This window comes from Cinclus cinclus, chromosome 3 (genome assembly GCF_963662255.1).
Source record: "Cinclus cinclus chromosome 3, bCinCin1.1, whole genome shotgun sequence".
In the NCBI taxonomy this organism is placed as follows: domain Eukaryota; kingdom Metazoa; phylum Chordata; class Aves; order Passeriformes; family Cinclidae; genus Cinclus; species Cinclus cinclus.
The window spans coordinates 61,279,748-61,299,372 of NC_085048.1; the positions used below are offsets into that span (position 1 = coordinate 61,279,748).

Consider the following 19,625-nt stretch of genomic DNA (forward strand, 5'->3'; position numbering starts at 1 on the left):
GGTCACTAAGAAGCCACTGTATAAAAAGACAAGTTTTGTCACGAATAGGTAACTAGTTAACAAGTAGGGCACTGGAGCAAATGTGAAGGTGTAAAATGACCAAAAAAAATCACCAGTAGAGTCCCACAGGGCTCTTCTCTGAGATTTACACTAATTAGTGTATCCAGAAAGTATCTGGAAAAGCAGTAGATGAGTACAAAGTTTGATGATGATAGAAAGCTGCTCCAGACAGTAGATACCTTGAAGGCAAACTGTAAAGAACAGAAAAATGAGTCTCTTATAAAACAGAGTGACTAGGCAATAAAATTACAAATAAAATTCAACATAGATAAGCATGACAGTGCCCTGAGTGCACTAAAAGCCCTTAATTGGCTTTCAGCTCTTGCTGGACATATGCTTTAGGTGTATCTGTCTCTGGCCTTTGTCTCTGGCTGCTCCTAACAAGACTTTCTGGATGCCCCCTGGACCTGCTTCTTCATCTCACCCTGTCTATTAACTAAACCCAGAAAGGGTGAGACTCTATCCAGTCAGTGAGGACCCTGTCTGTGCTGGGATCAGCCTGGCTTCCAGATCCTCCTCCATTATGGGCAACCCAGCTCCTGCTGCTCCCATCCAGGTGACAGCCCAGGACACATGTGGATGTCCCAGACTGCATTTAAAGAAGTTGTTGAGCCACAGGAAGAGGATGCATGGGTGTGGGTCGTGGTTGGGGATGGCCAGGGCAAAAGAGGGAGTAGCCAGGTACTCTCAAGCTGGGAAAGATACAACGTAATGGAGAACAGACAAAAGTCTACAAAATCTCTGTAGGTGACAGGGAAAAGCGAAATAAGGAGTACCTGCTCACTGTCATCACTTAGTGACCCTTTGTTATAGAAGTCAGGTTCAAAGTAAGGAGAACAAGGTGGTCCTTCATACAGCAGGACATGGACACATGGCACTCCCTGCCTGAGGACAACTGTGGATGTGCAAATTCAAAGTGAGCGGGCAACTAGTTGGCAAAAATCCATTGTGGACTAAACAGGCAAGCCACGTCAACCTTGGTTAGATCTGTATTTCCAAAATGGAAAGAGCTGAAGACCGGGAGTTTTGAGGAAAAGTATCAAGTACACAGGCCTTGCTTTAACTCTTCTATTCCAGATGCCCAGATATGAGCACTGGGCTGTTTGAGATCTTCTTAAAGAAGTAACAGACCTACTTGTGTTCCAAGGGCAGATGGGCATCAAGACTTTGTCCATGGTTATAGGAAAAAAACCTATTTCATATAATCTGTAATCTGAAAAATGACACCGTTATTAAACATTTCATAATTTCTAGAAGACTAATTTGTCTTAGCATTAGCTACAAGCCTGGCGAGTAACAAAAACAACCTCAGCTCTAAAGGAAATCCTTTTTCAAATCTGGTGTCTTAAGGATTACGATCCTTATTCTTTTTGAGGATGTTGGCACCAAAGGCACTAAGGAAGCAGGGGGTGCTTGGCAGTGCATGCCAGTTCTAGTCTTTCATCTAGCAGACTATCTTGACATCAAAGATATCCTACCCTTTACTAACTATATTTGTTTATTTACTTTATTTATTGCTGAAGAAGTAGGAATCTCTCCACAAAGCTCTGGGCACCCTGCCATTACCTCAGATAGACAGAAAAATTTTATGCATTTCAGAGAACCTCACTTCCTAGAAAAATGCCACCTTCCCTCAAACTTCAGTCCACACAGGAGCTGCTCATCCACACTAAAACACTCCCCAGGTACTCCTTCAGAAACTAACACTGCAGAAGTAAAAGCCTTAACATCTTTTCCCTAGATAAATACTTTCTTGTCACTCTTTTGCTAAAAGTGTTTTGTTTGTTTTCTGCTTCCAACTGGACAACACAAATCAATCATCAATAAACTAATATTACATTGCATTAAAAACAACAAACACAAAAAAGCAAACAAGCAAGCAAAAAACTGCCCAAAACCCAAACCAAACTGCATGCATGCATCGCTCTGGAGAAAATACTAGAGGAGATGAAGGAATGATATTTTTCAAATGTGTAAACAGAAATTCCCCTGAAGTTATACACAGAAGAGAAAAATGAAGTGGAAAAAAAAAATCTTTCAAGTGATAGGAACATGCTGGAAGTACAACAGAATATCTCTTTGTTACTTTTTTCCCCTTTTTATTACTAAATACTGTGTTCTGGTGTTACATAGGTTGTACAGAACCAGGTTGCAGTTGTTCTAACTGCTGGGTCATTCAAAGGCTGCAATAAATAATTATATTAGAAAGGAGGTTCTAGTCCCAAGCAAATTGCTTCACAGGGAAGTAGTTTGATTACTACAATCACTGTAAATTTCAGCTTCCTTAAAATGTCTCAGAAATATAGTGGAGAACACACCTTGATTAATGAATGCATGAAACAAGAAAAATAAGTAAATTACATTTTGTTAAGAGGACTTTCTGCTCTGAATATGGGATATATTAGAATTCTAACTGCACATCTCTAAGAGTAATTATAGCTTTATCTACATATACACAGACATCTCAACAATATAAACCCCTCCCAGAAACAGTCAGACACCATTAGGGTTGCACAATCAAGGACAACTGAAGTTAGGAAATGCCAGAGTTAACCTTCCTTTGGCCCTTGTGCACAGATAATTGAAAAAAAATCTTCAATTACATAATCACACACTACTGTTTTTGCAGGATCTCGTTCAGTGCACAGGAAGGACAAACCCCATGAAATAAGCAACTTTGCAGTATCCTGCTTTACTTCTGTTCTTCGATGTGTTACCCTCAGCCTTGAAGCGATTCCAGCTCTCTCCTGAGGCATTCTCACTGACTTCCTCATGAGCTCTTCTGTGGTGTTCGTTAATATAACATTTGAACATTTCTCAACAATTGTTTTATTAAAAAAACTTACAATAAGTCTGTGACAGAAGTATTCTTGAACTTATTTTACAGAAGTATATCTGGGGAATATCAAGATAAGAAAAAAATCTGATGTTAGGCATCTCAGACACGTAAGACCTAACTTACTTGTGATGTGCAGCGTTATATAGATGTTAATATAGTCAAAAACAGTTCCTATCCACCTCATCTGCAATCAGAGATGCAAATAATTCTATAGGTTTAAATTAGTGACAGAGACTGAGACACATTAAAGGCAGGCATGAAATTCATTTGCTGAGCCACCTGTAAACAGAAGATAGAGACAGAATTCAGTTTTCTTGCACAGCCTTCAGCCACCCTTACTACGAGACCTCTTTGCAATCCAGCTCCTCATTCAGGGTACATATTTTACCTCTGGCCACACTATAAGCAAAGACCTTAAAAATCACGTTCGTTTTTAGCCTCCTGGCATGTCTCCTTTTACAAAACTGAAGGGCAATGACAAAAAGCAGGTGGCTTTGTAATACACTCTGCATGATCACCATGGATGTGAAAATGGAAAAATCCATAGGCAAGCTGAATCCTTCAAACCTGATATTTCCTAAGCACTGGGCTTCCAGCTTTCTAGCCTTAGTACTTTCTTTTATATATTTTCTTACTAAAGTTTTCTTCTATTATTTAAAGTAAGTAAAATTTGAAAACTACCCTTATGTGACAATCAAAGGAAACCTTCCCTGCTGGTCCACCACACAGGTTTCTGACTTATCAATTAAACTAGCAACTGGTGATTCTGCATTATAATTCTCTATTTCACTAGCTGAATCCCAAGCTTTTGCTCACCTCCACATAAGACAGGCAATTACTGCAAAATAAATATACGTGAATGTCTTCCTCTTTGTAAGAATTGGTATGATTAAAAGGTTGTGTTACTTTAAAGCAGTAACAGACGAGTAAGAGCCATTTAATAGCATGTGGCATTTCGGAAATAAACATAGTGTGTCATAATTAGAAAAGATAGATTACAAGGATATCGCATTACCCATACATAATTGGGAGCCTGGATATTCACTCAAACCTCTCTTATGGCTGCTGATAAAGAGGTGCTCACAATGAAAGCCATTATTCATTCAAGTCTCATACAGATATATTTTTCCATGACCAAAGCAGCCTATACTCAAGAACATAATTTACTTGAAGCGTGGACAAAGGCTCTGCGCTCTGTGGCTGGATTTATAAATCTGTCAGCACACACAGGAGATCCACCTGCACAATCCAAATAAACCCAATAGCGTGTTTCCGTATGGATATTTGTCCTTAAACTGATACAAAATGTTAGTTCAACATTTGCTTCTGTTAAACATAAACATAAAATGTTTTAGGATCATTTTTATCAGTCATTTTTATTATATATATATATAATTGTATTTTTTAAAGTAACACTGAAGAACAAGTCAAGTAGCTTTATTTATGGCAGTACACAAGCATAGGGTAATGATTGATGCTACCTCCAGAATCTTCAGCAGTGATAATGCCAACTAGCACTCATTTACTTATGAAATCTCATGTTACGTGGAGAAAAAGAATAAAATACCACCATTATTATTTTTTAATATTTATCTTATGGCTTTAGGTGGACAATCCTCTTCAAGTTGCATTATAGCTTTAAAAACATAACAGATAAATTTTTAATCTTACCAAAAACTTCATAAGTGTAATACATACCATAACACCTAGAAAGGTCCATATAGGAACATATTTCCCAGATCAGTGTTTAGACTGGGCATATTGGTCTTTGGTGTTTTTTCATAACTGTGGACAAATTGATAAGTATAGCCCAACAGTAATAGATAATAATGCAGAATATCTCCCTGCTTGCTAAGTAACTGGTTCTTGAATGAATGTAGAACCTTGGACACACAAAGTCTACTTCAGACACACTTCTAAGTTACAAACATGATGAGAATCAAATTATGACAAAGTATAAAGAACAAATTGCAAGTACCAGAGAAGAGCTTCCTGGCAAGAAAACAAAAAAGTTTCATCAACTGCTATTAATTAGTTTATGCTTGTGACTCACAATTGTCACATTTTGATGACCAGATTCTAGTTGAAGACTGTTTTTTTTACTACACTATGTAAACATAGTGTATGTAACACTATAGTATGTAACACTATTTCTTCCATTCTGTTGTCCTTGTATCATTTCCTTTATTGAATACTGCAAAGGAAAACTAATTGAAATCACAAATTGCTAAAAGACCTGATTTTCTTTTTTTTATTTTACAAGTTTGGCTTGATCCCTGCTAAAAAAAGATGTTTCTTCAGATTTCCATATATTTCAAGTGAAAAAACACAGTAGCCAACTAAGATAAGAAGCATTGTAGACCTCACCCTAAAGATTAAAACTTTGGCCAGGCTGAGCTGTCTTCTCACTAGATACACACACACACTAAAGTAAAATAAGAAGAAAGCTCAAAAAATCATGCCACTATAATCAAAAGCAATTAAGGAAAAACAAAACTTTCCTCTGTACATTAGGATTAAAAACCAGAGTAGGTGCCTGGATTCTTATGATATTTTAACTGACTCTGGCAGTTACTGAACAATCCCCAAACAGATGCAGTAAACCTAGCTGAACAAGAGAGTATAAGAGCAAGAAATCTGGCTTCTCCTTGATTCAGTATTTGAGAGTGCTGAGACTATTCATTTAACACTGAATCTCTGGGAATCTGAGGTGCTCTGGCTCCCATAAATGGTACCATGTCCCAGAAAAAGCAGAAACAGTTCTGGAAGAAAAAGTCTTTCAGTAACAGTCCTTCCAGAAGAGTTTGTGCATCTGAATTTTTTGCTGGAGCTGAAGTGAATTCTTAAGTACCAAGAAAGCATTCACATGACATGGGGATTATTACACAGACAAAAAACAGAATACAAAAACCTCTTCCATCTCACTGGGTGAGATCACAGTAATCTGCAGACAAAACCCACAAGTTGCAACATATAATCACTGCCAAGTGTGCACAGCAACTCTTCTTTCATTCCTTAAGCTTTTTTCCTTTCTGAACACTGAACACTGATGCAGCACCATGCAAGTTAAATCTTTTAAAGCCATGGGGCAGAACTTCAGCTTCCTCTGACATAGGAGCACTACTTGGACAAGACACAAACTCTCAAATAGTTTCTGTTTGGACATTTGGGAAGGGATTATCTGAAGAGCTCCACAGGGATGTAATTCTGCTCTTATACAAGGATAATAAAGCCTGCACTGCCTTTGGTGGGACCCAGTAAAATGAATGCTACCCAATCCATGGAGGAACCACCAGAATATACACAGCTGAAAATCCCCTTAAGAATTTCCTTATATTTTAGTACAGAAGTTGTGCAGAACTATTTGAAGATTAAAGCAGATTCATATCGATTTCACCATTTCTAAGCATAAAAAAGCAAAACACACACCTTCTAGGAAATTTTCTCAATCATTTTATTAGACAGTTATTTTCCTTTACTTTCTTGAAAAGAATACTTGTTTAATAAAATTAATGTTTTTAAGAGAACATGACAAAATTTTTAAATTAATGTTGTAATTTTCTCCTTCAGATTCAGAATATTGATTAGACCAGAAAAATTATTAGGATGACAAGGCAAGATAAATGTTTTGAAAACAATAGCTTTAAAAACTGGACCCTTCTCAGCTGCATTTCTGGTATCTGCTACATTCCATTGCTATGATGTACTGTTCAGAAAAGATTTATGCAGCCAAGCATTTTTTTTCCTAAGATCTTGAGTTCAGCTATTGATTCTATGATTAAATTGCCAGTAATTCAATTTTGTTAAGCTCTAAAAAAAGAGAACAACTTTAGATACTTTTGTTGAAGGTAATAGCCAAAGGAGTCATTAAGCACAGGAGTTGAGTAAAATAGAATACTTCTATCACATACATCAACATTGCCAATAAAGAGAGAAAGAAACCCACCCAAAACTAAAGACAACTATGCCAGATATTATTTACAGGTACCTTCTAAGTTACTAGATTTGGCCAGAGATTTAGAAATTTATTTTTTGGAATTACCCACATGAAAAATATGTGTATATTCTATTAGAGAGAGGGAGTGTATGTCTTTGCCTTTTTAATCCTCAGTAGTATCTTTTGGTTGCCATATGCCACCAGAAGGAAAAATTTACTATTCTACCAATGCTACTTCTGCCTTTTTGAGTTCCACAGAGATCTTTCCAGGAATGCAGAAGGGTTAAACGCAATTCACTTGTAAAGTAGTGAAATAATCACTTAAGAATAGAGCAACTCCTCGTATGGGGAGAGAGACAGAGGGAAGGCCTGACTGGTGGCACTTCTGATATGCAATGCCTTTACCAGTTCCAATGGCAAGATTTTAGCTGAAGCACAGCCAATCCAAAATAAGATAAAAATACTAGACATCATGGAAATGGTATACTGCCAAAATCTGAATGGTCAAAGGAAAAAAAAAATACACTTTATAAAACCAGATACATAATAAACTAACCAGAGCAGCTAGTGCACATCTGATGTACCAGGCTTACCCATGTGAGGGAGAAGGCCCATTATCGTTACAATTCCTTTAAGTACCTTTATCAGTCACACAATATCTTTTTAAAACTCTACAACTTCTAACCCATTGTACAAATGATGCCGCTTTTCAATACCAGCATTTTGCCCTTTTATTTTTGTGTGTATATTACATACATACATGAAATACAACTGTTCTTTAAACCAAAGTCAAAACCCAAGACAAGTTAACACCACTTGGGTGATTTGTTATTCAAAACATTGAAGAGGTGGGCACCCACACCCAAGAATGAAATCTCTCAGCTATTTGAGATTTCATTGTAGAAGACCTACTACTGTTTCCTTCTGTATTTTTAACAACTCATGAGACAAGTGGTTTCAGTATTCTCTGTACGCTTTCAGTTTCTATGAAATTCAGTATAACACGTGACTATCATATTTTGGATATGGAATTTATTAGACAGGATCAGAAGGAGGAAAAAAACATTCAAAATTTAAACCCATTTATAGACTTGTAAATTCAAGACAATGAGAAAAAAAACTGTTGCCTTCACACTTAGGAAAAAAGTCACTGAGGACTGGGTCACTTGTACAAATGCCTCTGTGATAACTTCAACCATGAGGTCTTTCCACCTAAAAAGCAAGTTCTGATTAAAAAATGCCTTGAGTTTCATAGTACGAATTTGTCACTGCACAGTTCCTAACTAAAAGGGCTCTGAGAAGCCAGAGCATGCATCTGAACAAAAAAAACTCTGTTTGAGGCAGGGAGTTGCAGCTTTCTGTCTGACACCCATTAAGAAGCATATTCATGAGTGAAAAATCTGGAACTAGAAAAAAAATATGATTGCATTGTATCCTTTCAAAGTTACATTAGCTGTGTGACAGTCTTTTCATGGATCTACCCTGTGTTAATGGATCTACCCTGCAAGCTCTTGCAGATATTTTGCTCTGGAAAAAAACAAACAAACAAACCAAACAAAAACAACAACCAAAAAAACACAAACAAAAAATCCCACAAAAAAAAAACAAAACAAAAACCCCCCCCAAAAAACAACAAAACACAGTTGTTTTACAGTGCACTGAGAGACAGTTGGACTGCTTTGGGGATATCCAGAAGAAAAATGGTTTCAAAAATAGGAACTTTTTGTCACTCTTAGATTAAATTATTTTCCAATACACACTTTTTCAGTCTACAAGAACTTTCAAACATAAATTCATAAATTTCTCTGAAAATATGCCATGCTGACACTTCCATACAATATTAACTTACATCTTAATTAAAATAGAGGATTATGCAATCTGAGTTACCACTGTGGTGGCCTCTATTGTCAAATTTGAATATTTGCTACACCGGAATTTAGAGAAACCAGTAAGTAACTGAAAAGAAGTTCAGAAGTTACTGAAAAGGAAATTCACAGAGTAGGAATTGGTAAACATCTTTTGGAGCTGAAATTTTGAGAACAATTAGCAAAATTGTTTCCAACTAATGAATTGAAAACAGTCAACATGCTGTTCAAGCAGCTGTGGCCCCAGACAGTATGGGAAAAAAACAAACCAAAAGACTTCCCAAAACCTCCAACACAAAAGATCATAAAAGAAGAGCACAAGTTCATAGTTGTATCAAAAATACAGGACTGGAGATGGGTTTGGAGTGGAAAGTGGCTTGATCTTTTCAGAAACAGCAATTAAAACTGTCTTGTGTGAAAGGTATCTGGAGGCCAGACTACATAGGCAGACTTCTAACTCTGAATTATACACTTAATTTTTCTGTACTGCAGCAAGAGTTAGAGCTAAGTCTGTCATTTACAGGAACTGAGCAGACCAACAAGCACTGAAACCAGACAAAACAAGAGGGGTTTCTGGAAACTCTCCCTTCCCTTGATAGGCATCCTTGAATTATCATATCTAGGGCAGGAAAAGTAGTTTTGGTTCAACGCATCACAGCAAGGGATGTATTTCTCCGATGTAACTTACTATTATTACTTCAATATTTTTGTTAACTCTGTAGAAAATGTTCACAGTCTACAGCTAAAATACTTTATTTTCCTCCCACAGGAGAGATACTTTTCTCTTCCATGATGAAAGAAATTCAGAAACAGTTCATGTGATTAATTTAACCACATGTTTTTCAAACACTGTCCTAACAAGGAATGTAACTTTCCAGGGTACTTTGCTTATACTGCAGTACCTTACTAGATTGTAGCTACAATTCCCTCACCTTTTTTTTTCCCAGATTCTTGAAAAATAAACCTCATATATGCTTTTATTCATTTTAGTATTGTATATCTATCTCAGACATCTCTGTGTTGTGGTTGTGTGAAAGTGCAAATTTTAACATTTCTTTACCAGAAAGTGATAACTGAAGCCTTGATCTAGTAAGCACCACATGTTATACCTTGTACAAAATGTTTAAGCAGTCCCACTAAGTAAACAAATACTATGTCCTAGCAGAAATAATCATAGACATTAAAATAGGCATCTAAAATCTGCAAGATCAGCCCTTCTGATTAACTGAGAAATGCTGACTTTACAGTGGTAATTACTCACTTCTAAAAGGTACATTGGGATATTAAATCAACCATTTTAATTACTCAGTAGTAATTGTGATACATATTGAAATGCACATCAGACAACTGCTAGACTTGTATGTTAGGAACTTTTACCTGGAAAACTTCTATTTCTAATTAACACCTTCACTTCATGATGCAATGCTCCTCACATTAGTAATCCACAGGAGAAAAAATGTGGCATTTGCAAAGACTTCACTTTTTTAATAAGACAGAAACACATTTTATTCTAAAATTTTCATTCACTTTATTGAGAGTGACTGACAAATACCATAAAAAATGAATTTTTTCACATAATAACCTCTATCAGGGCAGCCTTCTGTAAAGCACAGTCCAGATGCCCACAAGTCATCTTGGGCCTATTTTAGGATATACTGCTAAGGTAGGTATTTTATTATGTGTTGAGATAAATAGAAGTGACAGATATTCAAACTTTTGTTGGCTATGTTTTTTAATTTCTAATAGTGAACAGAGAAAATGAGGCAAAAACAATTTATAAACAAATACTAAAATACCTCAGGTCATAAAGATTGGACCTTCTGTGACAGATTGCTATTCTTTTATATTCTTTATAGAGAGGTACATTACTTAGCCTTTGTTCTAAGGAAAGACTGCAGAGACCCTGTACAATGAGGTCATAGTCAGCTTAGAAATGCCTGAGCACATTCCATATCGGTTTGGCTGTGAGGGCATATCAGAGGAGGGGGAAAAAAAAAATCACTGTGCAATATTGTCATGGTTAATGCAATGAGGTTGAAACATTTAAGTGAGAAAGAATTATCAACAGCATCAAAAGATTATAGCTAAAAAAAGTAAACAGAAGTAATGAAAGGCAAGTTCCTGTGAAATTCATTTCAACAGTAATTTACTTTTATATTAACAAACTGTCAGCTAGGGGAAATACAAGAAAGCTGACTGGCAACTTTTTCTCTGCAATATTTGTATGAACAGAAATTCTAAACCCATTCCTCAAGCGAGCAAAAATTTAGATACTAAACAGAACATAAAATGGATAGTTTATGATATGTTTTGTTTAAGCTAAATTAAAAAATAAAAGCAAAAACCAATCCTGACAGAAAGAGGAAAGAATAAAAAAACCTTGGCGCTAATCATAAAATACATAGATTCCTTCTGACTAATCTCCAAATTACTCATGATTTATGTATGCCTCTGAAAGAGACTGCCAGACTGAATACTTTTTCCAAACTTTTTAAATTTCCTGATTTTTTCCATAACTTTCAGAAATAAGAATTTCCATGCCTGAGTCAGGGACAGAACTATCAGTCACATTTACCCTGCTCAGCAATAAATGCGCACCCATTCCCACCCCTGGGATGCCGTGAGAGTAGCTCAACAAAGCACCAGACACAACTTTATAAAACCATCCCCTGCTGTACATGAGGACTGTACTGACTGACTGGGTTAATGTGGTGGCACTGGGGTTCTTACTCCAGCACATGGTAAGAAAGAGGAAGATAAGGGAATGTGCTGACAACCACAATTATTTGCACCGTGATAGGATCTTTGGCCCCTGTCTGGAGTGGGCAGCTTGTGATCCGTGATGAAAAAACCACATTTCCTGACTTGGCTGTGCCAGATAAAGCCCAATCCATTTGCACTATGTCACCAACTCTTGCTGCTAGCACTGGTGGCATGAGCAATCCTTCCCACCATACTGACTTCCCATCTTTTATTAGGCTTCTGAACCCACAGATTCACCCTGAACTGCTCCCGTAAACAAGGGAGGACTTTAACAGCTCCTTTATCTGCACAGACACAATTAAAGAACATAACAGACAAAGATGATCTTATATCGTGGGTCATCATCAGACATGTGGGTGAAGGACCTGCCTTCAGATTTTAAAATTTTTTTATGAATTAAATACAGCACGAAATTTTACTTTGAGTGACCACTGAAATTAAGAATCCAGGGGCTGTAACAGAATTGAAATTTACACTTCAGTGAGCTCCTGAGAACCGATTAAACTGCTCTGAGGACATGGAAATGTGACTACAGACATCAGTGCACTTTACTGATGGATGACCAAAAGGACAAATGTTCATTCTGGCATTAGCTACAGTCACAGTAATTTTGTGAAAACATCAGCATGGGGCATAATGCAGAAATAGTGTAGTAAGAATTATAGATGTCCTCATGGCTTTATTAAAATAAATATTTTCCACATTCTGAATAAAACTGAATATGATTGCACAGCAGTCAAAACTTAAAGTATTTATTGATTCTTATGTAATTATAAGCCTATTAATGACATAAGAAGGTGAAGACTCTTATGCAGATGTTGCCATCTCCTCAAATATTCAAGTGTTCAAAACTCTGAAGTTCAGTGCTGACAAGACACTCAAAAATTAGACTGGAAAATATTTATGCAAACTGCAATCTGCATTTAAGGTCACTGAGAACACTCCAGTTCTGCTCCAGAGTTACCATATAGAGCGCAGACAACTCCAAAAGACAGCACAATATTGAAACAATAGACATTTTATTATGACAACAGAAAAGCAAAAAAGCAATGTGGGGACTAAAAAGAACATTTTTGTGAGGTCACACACACCTGAAGCAACTGATTTTTCCCTTCCATACTGAACTGCTGCTTCCTTATGCCAGATAAATTGAAGCCATTGTGACAGGACAAACACCAAGACAATTTTTTAGGCACAACAAAAGCACTGTCATATTTCAAGAAGTGCAATTTCCAAAGGGAATCCTCATTTCCCAGATTTTTAACCAAAGAGATTCTACAGGACAATGATTAAGAAAACTATAGATATCAGGGAAGTCTGGAAATCATATAGTGTATTTCTCACCCCCAGGAAAAGAGGACTGTAGATTTAAACCATTTCTGGCAGATATTACTATACATTCCCAGGGACTAGGGACTGGGATTTCCCAGTCTTTCTTGGCATCTATTTCACTGCTATCTAAACTTTTTATGAGATGTCCTCCCCTCATTTATCCTGCTGCAATTTAAGCCCATTTTTTTGCCTTTTCAACTGCCTGAAAAGATCAGTCTATCCCTTCCCACTGCACCTACCTCCTTAAGTATTCTCAGTTCTTATGCATTCCCTCTTCTCCCTATTACAGACCAAAAAATTCATAGTTCCTTCTGTCTGCCTTTATTAGTTATGTTTTCTAGAGTTCTGTTTACTCCATTTGTTTTCTGGGTTCTCTGAAACCATGAAATGAAATGTACATACAAACAAAAAGTTAGGAATATCTGAGTCTCCTATAAAAGCAGATTTAACGAATTGTTTAAAACACCCCCATTCTAACATCTCAGTTCCTATGCAGCCCTTTCACTGGAAGATAGGCAAGCTGTTTGCAAAAGAGGCAAGACATACACTCATCACATGGAAACTGAGGCACAGCTAAATGACCCACATAAGCCCATCAGGGACATTTATCCCAGACAGGAACGGAATCCTGACAAGTTACTAAATGAGCTGTGCAGTAACTTCACCCTGACCCACAACACATGACCTGAAGCCAGTGTGCCCAAACCCCCATGGCTGCTGAGATTTTAATGGAAGTACACGTTACATTTTAATCAATGCTTCCAGTTAATAATTTCTTTCTGGTTCAAGTGTCACAATCCATCCATTGATTCCTTTGAGGTATCAGACCTATACTTTTGGACTGCACTCTCCTCATGCACCTGCTTGTCAGTACCTTACCAATTTGTGGCTGAACATTCTTTCCACAGACTGTCCTGCTCCTGTTCTGTTTTCTGCTGTGTAATCTACCTCCCAAGCTTTGTTTCTGAAAGCAGGCCCAGTACTGTAGTTTTCCTCAAACAAAACTATAAAATTATTACTTTTGCATTTTTCCATGTCACAGTGTGACTGATATCTTTATCCTTATGAATAGCCCCTTAAATAATCCATAAAACCTGGACCTGATGATCTTAATCCCTTGCTTGTATGTAACCTCCTCTGGGCAAAGCTTAATAAGCACCAATAGCTTTCTAAGCTTACAGCTCACTAGAGAATCTGGATGAATGTCAGGCTTTTATGAGATTTCTACTGTAAATTCAGTCAAGCTTAAGCTGCCAGAAAGATTATGAATACCATATGAATCCACAGCCGAAGTGACCAATACCTTTTAAGAACACGAAATAAAAAATGTAGGAGCAGCAGTGTTTCTTGCTTTGTCTGTCTTGCTCGATTAGAAAAGGCAAATGAAAAGACTCCATTTTGCAGCATAAGCTGTGCTTTTACATCAACATAAAAAGAAATATGAACCCTAAGGGCCTACAGGCAAATACTGCCAAATGACAGGTTTTTGTAAAGGTAAATGTCTAATTTTCATTTCAGTCAAGTATTAACAGCAGACTGCCTATCATCTCTTTCACTGCTGAACAGCAAACTTCTATCTATAGAACCTGGGTATTTCCAGCATGCCTTATTTATTTACTTATCATTCAGGCAGACAGGGAAATACCTTTTTCATTTATTGACAGTTTTGAAGATTTCAAACCTCTTCCTGCAGAAGCAAGAAAGGAAAAACCCCCACAGGGATGCACTTGAGACTGGAACACTGGCTGCTTTTTACCAATTTTTTTACCAATCCAATCACACTAATAATTTTATTGCTGAGGATGTTAGCGAGGGGCATATATGATTTTATGGAAGAGTATCTTGGAGTTTGGCACAGGGCTTTTGACCTTGTTCAGCACCAGCACAGCTAGCCATGGTGTGCTGAAATTAGCTGAATGCACAGGTGAGTTTGTGGTTGGCTTTCTCTGTCCTCACAGCATGCTGGCTGGGAACTTCATGCTCATGGGGCTCAGGTTGCTGTGTCACCTGCACAATTATCAATGGTCTGTTATGAAGAGGAATCAGCAAAGGACAATAATTTTGGCATCCTAATGTTCTAGTCACTGGGTAACAGCACACTACAGAGGTAAATTAGAGGTTTGCTGATTTACTTTGTGCTAAGAATGGCAGCTTCATGGTCCAAGATCAAGTATGGACCAGGAACTCGGGGACACAAAATCTACCAGCCAATGGATCCACAGGTGAGACCAGATCCTAAATGGTTTCTGGTTACAATTCAATGGAAATGGAAAACACCTATAAAAGTGATATGATTATAGAAAGTGCTACTGCACAGAAACAACATTGTTTTTTCTCTAAAAAAAAGAAAAATGTGTAGGTTTTAAAACTTAAAAAAGCCCTTTCTTAAAAAAGAAAAACATTACCAAAGAAGTTCGAAGCTATTTCTATATATAAACAATAATTTTTCCATTGGCAAGCCTGTCAAAGCAAAACTACCCATCTGATACAGAATCAGCTGGGCACTACAAGCTGCTCCAAAATTTTCATATGCTCCAGAATAAACTCCAGACATCCTTTTTTTCCAGAAAAGCAGCTGGATCTCCTAAAATACTTTGCATTCTAGTGATCAGGACAAGAAATTTACTAAATGAAATCTCCCTTTCATATGTTTAAAGAAAACAGTCAGAATGTTACATTACGCTGTGTTGAAGTGTCACCACATCAAGATGGTGTCAAGTTTAAACTCATGGTTCTTTACAGTGTACAGTTTTCTTACATATAACTTGCATATACTTTGCTGAAGAATGTTTCTATTATTTGAGTCATTAAAGCTTTTAAAAATAATAAGCACACTCCAGGTATTTTACAACTTTGAACTACAGTGAAGGGTTATTAAATACACAATCTGCAGGCACAAGCAGTATTGTGGAAAATGGAAGAACTACATGATTACCCACAGAATTTCAACAAGAAGAAGAAATTTAAAAGAGGCAGGCATTAACAAGATAAATACAAAGAAAGAACAGAATGAAAGAATTCAAAGAAGAAATTCAAAGGAAAGAAATAACAACATTTAACAACAGCAAAACTGTAAAAAATGGCAAAAAGAAAACACAGCAGTAGCAGAAGACAGGACCCAAGCCTTAAAATTACAAATAGTGATCATAAGGTACACTTTCATCAAAGTGTTACAATGTATTTCATACATATAGAACTCAGAATCCAGTCATACATAAGCCTAGTCCTCAGTCATTAAAACCTGGGCTCCTAGATCATTTGTTTATGCAAGAAGATGAACTGCTGACTTACCTGCTTGCTGCATGCATATAATATATGTGGTAAACAAGCAGAGATAGTGCTGCAGCTTCCATTTCCAGTGATAGCACCACATTTCACTTACATGAGACATCCTGTGGGAAAAAAGCAACCAAGAATTCAGGGAGTTTTACAAGACAAGAAAATGAGGAAGACTCTATTGTAAGTCAAACTAGTAAACTGCAGTAAATAAAGAAGTGACAATTATGGATGGCTCTAGTATTGCTTAAATGAAGACAAAAGTCTTCTAAAAAGGGTCAGAAGTTATGTTGTCTGGTTCTTAGCAGACAGCAGAATGGAAGATTGGTCAGCACTGGGCTTCTAAGCAGATAGATATGGGTTGTATTTTTAGTAAAGGAAACAAGAAGCACAGTCTGAAAGAGTTAAATTGTAGGGTTTGTTTGGTTTTTTTTAATATGAAATTTTACACATATAAACACATTTATTCTATTTAATTATACATAATATATACATACTTGCTATTAACTAAATAAAGATCGTAGATGATAATTTGCCTCTGCCCTTAACAAGGCTTTCCATTTTTCAGTTCTAATGTTTTGACAGCCATGATATTTTCTGCTGACAACTTTTATGAAAATCCTGAAATTTTCCTTGCCAAAATCTAGGAGCTTATCTGTGCTGCCAGAGAAGTCAGGGACATCCTGATTATTCAATAAAATAAATGCAGTTATAGAAAAGTCTCTATCAGTTATAGCTTGAAGTTAAAGTTTCCTTTCCCTTAAAGCCTAGAGGATATTTAACGGCTAAACCAAAATGTTTCCTCCACTGTGGGCAGAACAGGAAGAAAAACTCTTTAATAAATTTATTCAGACCTTTAACCATGCATCCAAAATGAATGGTGTTCCACTGCATGCACATCTCATTTTATTCAATAATTCTTAGCAGCAAGCAAAAGAAAGTAACAAGTAACAAAATACAACACGCATTATTTTGACCAACTCCTTCCTCTCCTATTTGGTGATGATAACTGGCTTTTGTTCAGTAAGATATTATCTACCTATGCTGAGGTAGATAAGGACAAAACTCTTCCTTCTGTTCCATAGATATTGCTGCAAATCCCCCAGCAAAAGGTGGGGGCAAATATAAAACCTTTTCCAGTGTAAGCATCTGTTTAGTCTCAAAGTGGCAACCAATGCAGCAAGACAAACAATTATAAAGGAACAAGTATTATTTCAGCTTTTAAAATAGTAATTAATCAAAGCACTCCTGTGGGCTAGATGCCAATGGGCTCAGGTAAATGGCAATTCAGCAGACTGCTCTGATCAGTTAGGCTTCCCTTGAGTGCAGTGTTACACAGCACAGGTATCTGATTACAAAAGAAGTTCAGTTCTTTGTGGGTAGTTGTACCAAATTAGGAATCTGAAGAAGATTTATTTTTTCTGAGATATTGTTGAGTCAAACTTAACAAGTGTTGAAGACAAGCTCAGAAAACATGGGGCTCTGAAATACAAGAATCTCTTTGATGAAGCCAGACATACAAAATAACTGGATTATCGAACAATAGAATTATTGTCCTTCAACTTAGTGATCCAAAAATCCCTACTAAAATCTCAGACAACAGAAAGCTGAGGTTTTGGAATTGTTACTTTCCAATGTATATATTTAATAAACCACAATACCTTTAATATTAATTTAGAAAACTGAGTTTGAACAGAAGCCCTGTGAAGATGAGAACAGTTGTATATACAACATGAACACATGTATATACGACATGCATATATACTCACAGAGTGGGGAAGTGGACAGGTTGGGGCTAACAGCATGACATACCAGAGATATAAAAGAATTTTCCTGTTCCTACAGAAGAATTTGCAGGTACTAATGAGATACGTAGCATCCTGCTACTTAATCTACCAATGCAAACCTGTAGAAATGGTTGCATTACTGATTTTTGTTGCTGGTTTGTTTTCAGCAAACACAGTTAACAGCTACCAGATTAGGAAACAATCAATTATTAATTCAGAATAAATCTGTGTTGATTTTTGTCAAACTGATAAACTGTCTGTATTGTCACTTTTGATACCTCTGTGAGCTCAGACAAACTTTTTGCTCATTCAATAGCTGGAGAATCAAAGACACCCCATTTGAGATACTCAAGGAAAAATAACATGATAAGCTTCTGCTGTTCGGTCTGGTGTGAATGTATCCAGTCACATTTCCTCTAGTGCCTTTCTGAAAGAACATGAAATTCTATGTTAGTCTGAAAGAGGTATTTAATTTGGCCAATTTCTATTTGTTACTGTTTACTTGCATTGTGGTAACTCTTACGAGCCAGTACTCCATGGAACAACAAGGGTGATAGTTTGTCTGTTTCCTCATCATCACCCATGTAAAAAGTGCTAGTCAATATCATGGATAAACAACAACAGAGCGGAGCATAAATAAGTGCAAACAATAAGGCAGAAAGGAGTAGCTCTAAAGACTTTTTCCCAGAGTAAAAAGCTAGAAAATTACATAATGGCTATTAAAAAATATACAATTCTCCACCAAAATAAATAAGCAAATATATAAAAAATAGCAAACTGTCTTCTCCACTTACATTCTCCACTGCTGAAGGACAAAACAATTATCTTTATACCACATCATCTCAGTTGACAAGAAAAAAGTTTATCAAACTCCAACAAGAGTGAACACAGATGTGCGTGCTACCAAAACACTCCACTAACGTGGCCACCATGAGTCAGATCTGTTTCTTTTGTAGACGATTGTTGAAGAACCATTTCACAAAGCATAACCACTAGTTGAGTGCTATAAATTAGAGAGGAAATCAGTTATATGTTCCTAGAATTTTGCAGAGACAAAAAGTCAAAATTCAGAAAGCTGACTTCTCATGGCCTTACACTGTGACGCTTAACACTCCTGCCCACACAAGAAGTTGTCAGGGATGGAAACCAGATAACACATTGCCAACAAAAAGGCTTCTTCCACAACAAAATCCATCCCTGTTATTTTTATAATTTGACATTTCAGACAATTACAATAAGGAGTTGTAATAACTGATAAATACTTCCCAGACTTTAAATAAGCACAGCATAGTTGCAGATACTATTCACCTCCTAGTAGCCATCATATTTATTTTAAGGTTCTTTTTCTTGGTTACCAGTGTTAATCTACATCTAGAAGTGGATACAAACAGTATATAAATAATTCAATAGAAAAAATCAGCAAACAGTTCTGGGCTTGTTTATAGCTTATCAAGGCAAGATATGGTCCCCTGACAGCACTGATTTGATGGCCCAAGAGACCTCTTTGGTCTCGTGTTCTTATTTCAAAAAGAATTAAAAAGATGTGTTCTTTCATTTAATATTCATTAACAGCACAGGGAATGGACATCAGAACACCAATGTAGCAAATCACACCAGGAATTTAGGTAGGCAAAGGGATGGACCTTGTAACAAAGAATGGATCTGTAACAAAGATCTCAGAAGAAATATGGATTATCTCAGTCTTTGTCTTTCGTTACATAAAACTTTCTGAACACTGTTCATAATGAGTTTTCTTCTCTATTTTG

The 19,625-nt window shown here is 36.6% G+C and overlaps 1 protein-coding gene across 1 annotated transcript in view; it reads right to left on the bottom strand.

Annotated features, from left to right (window-relative positions):
* ADGRG6 (adhesion G protein-coupled receptor G6) overlaps window positions 1-16,187 on the bottom strand; it is a 102,291-nt gene extending 86,104 nt beyond the window's left edge. The window contains exon 1 of the mRNA XM_062488902.1: window positions 16,088-16,187. Coding sequence (XP_062344886.1) covers window positions 16,088-16,187 — 100 coding nt within the window. The remainder of the gene's footprint in view (window positions 1-16,087) is intronic.
* Between the last annotated feature and the right edge of the window lie 3,438 nt (window positions 16,188-19,625).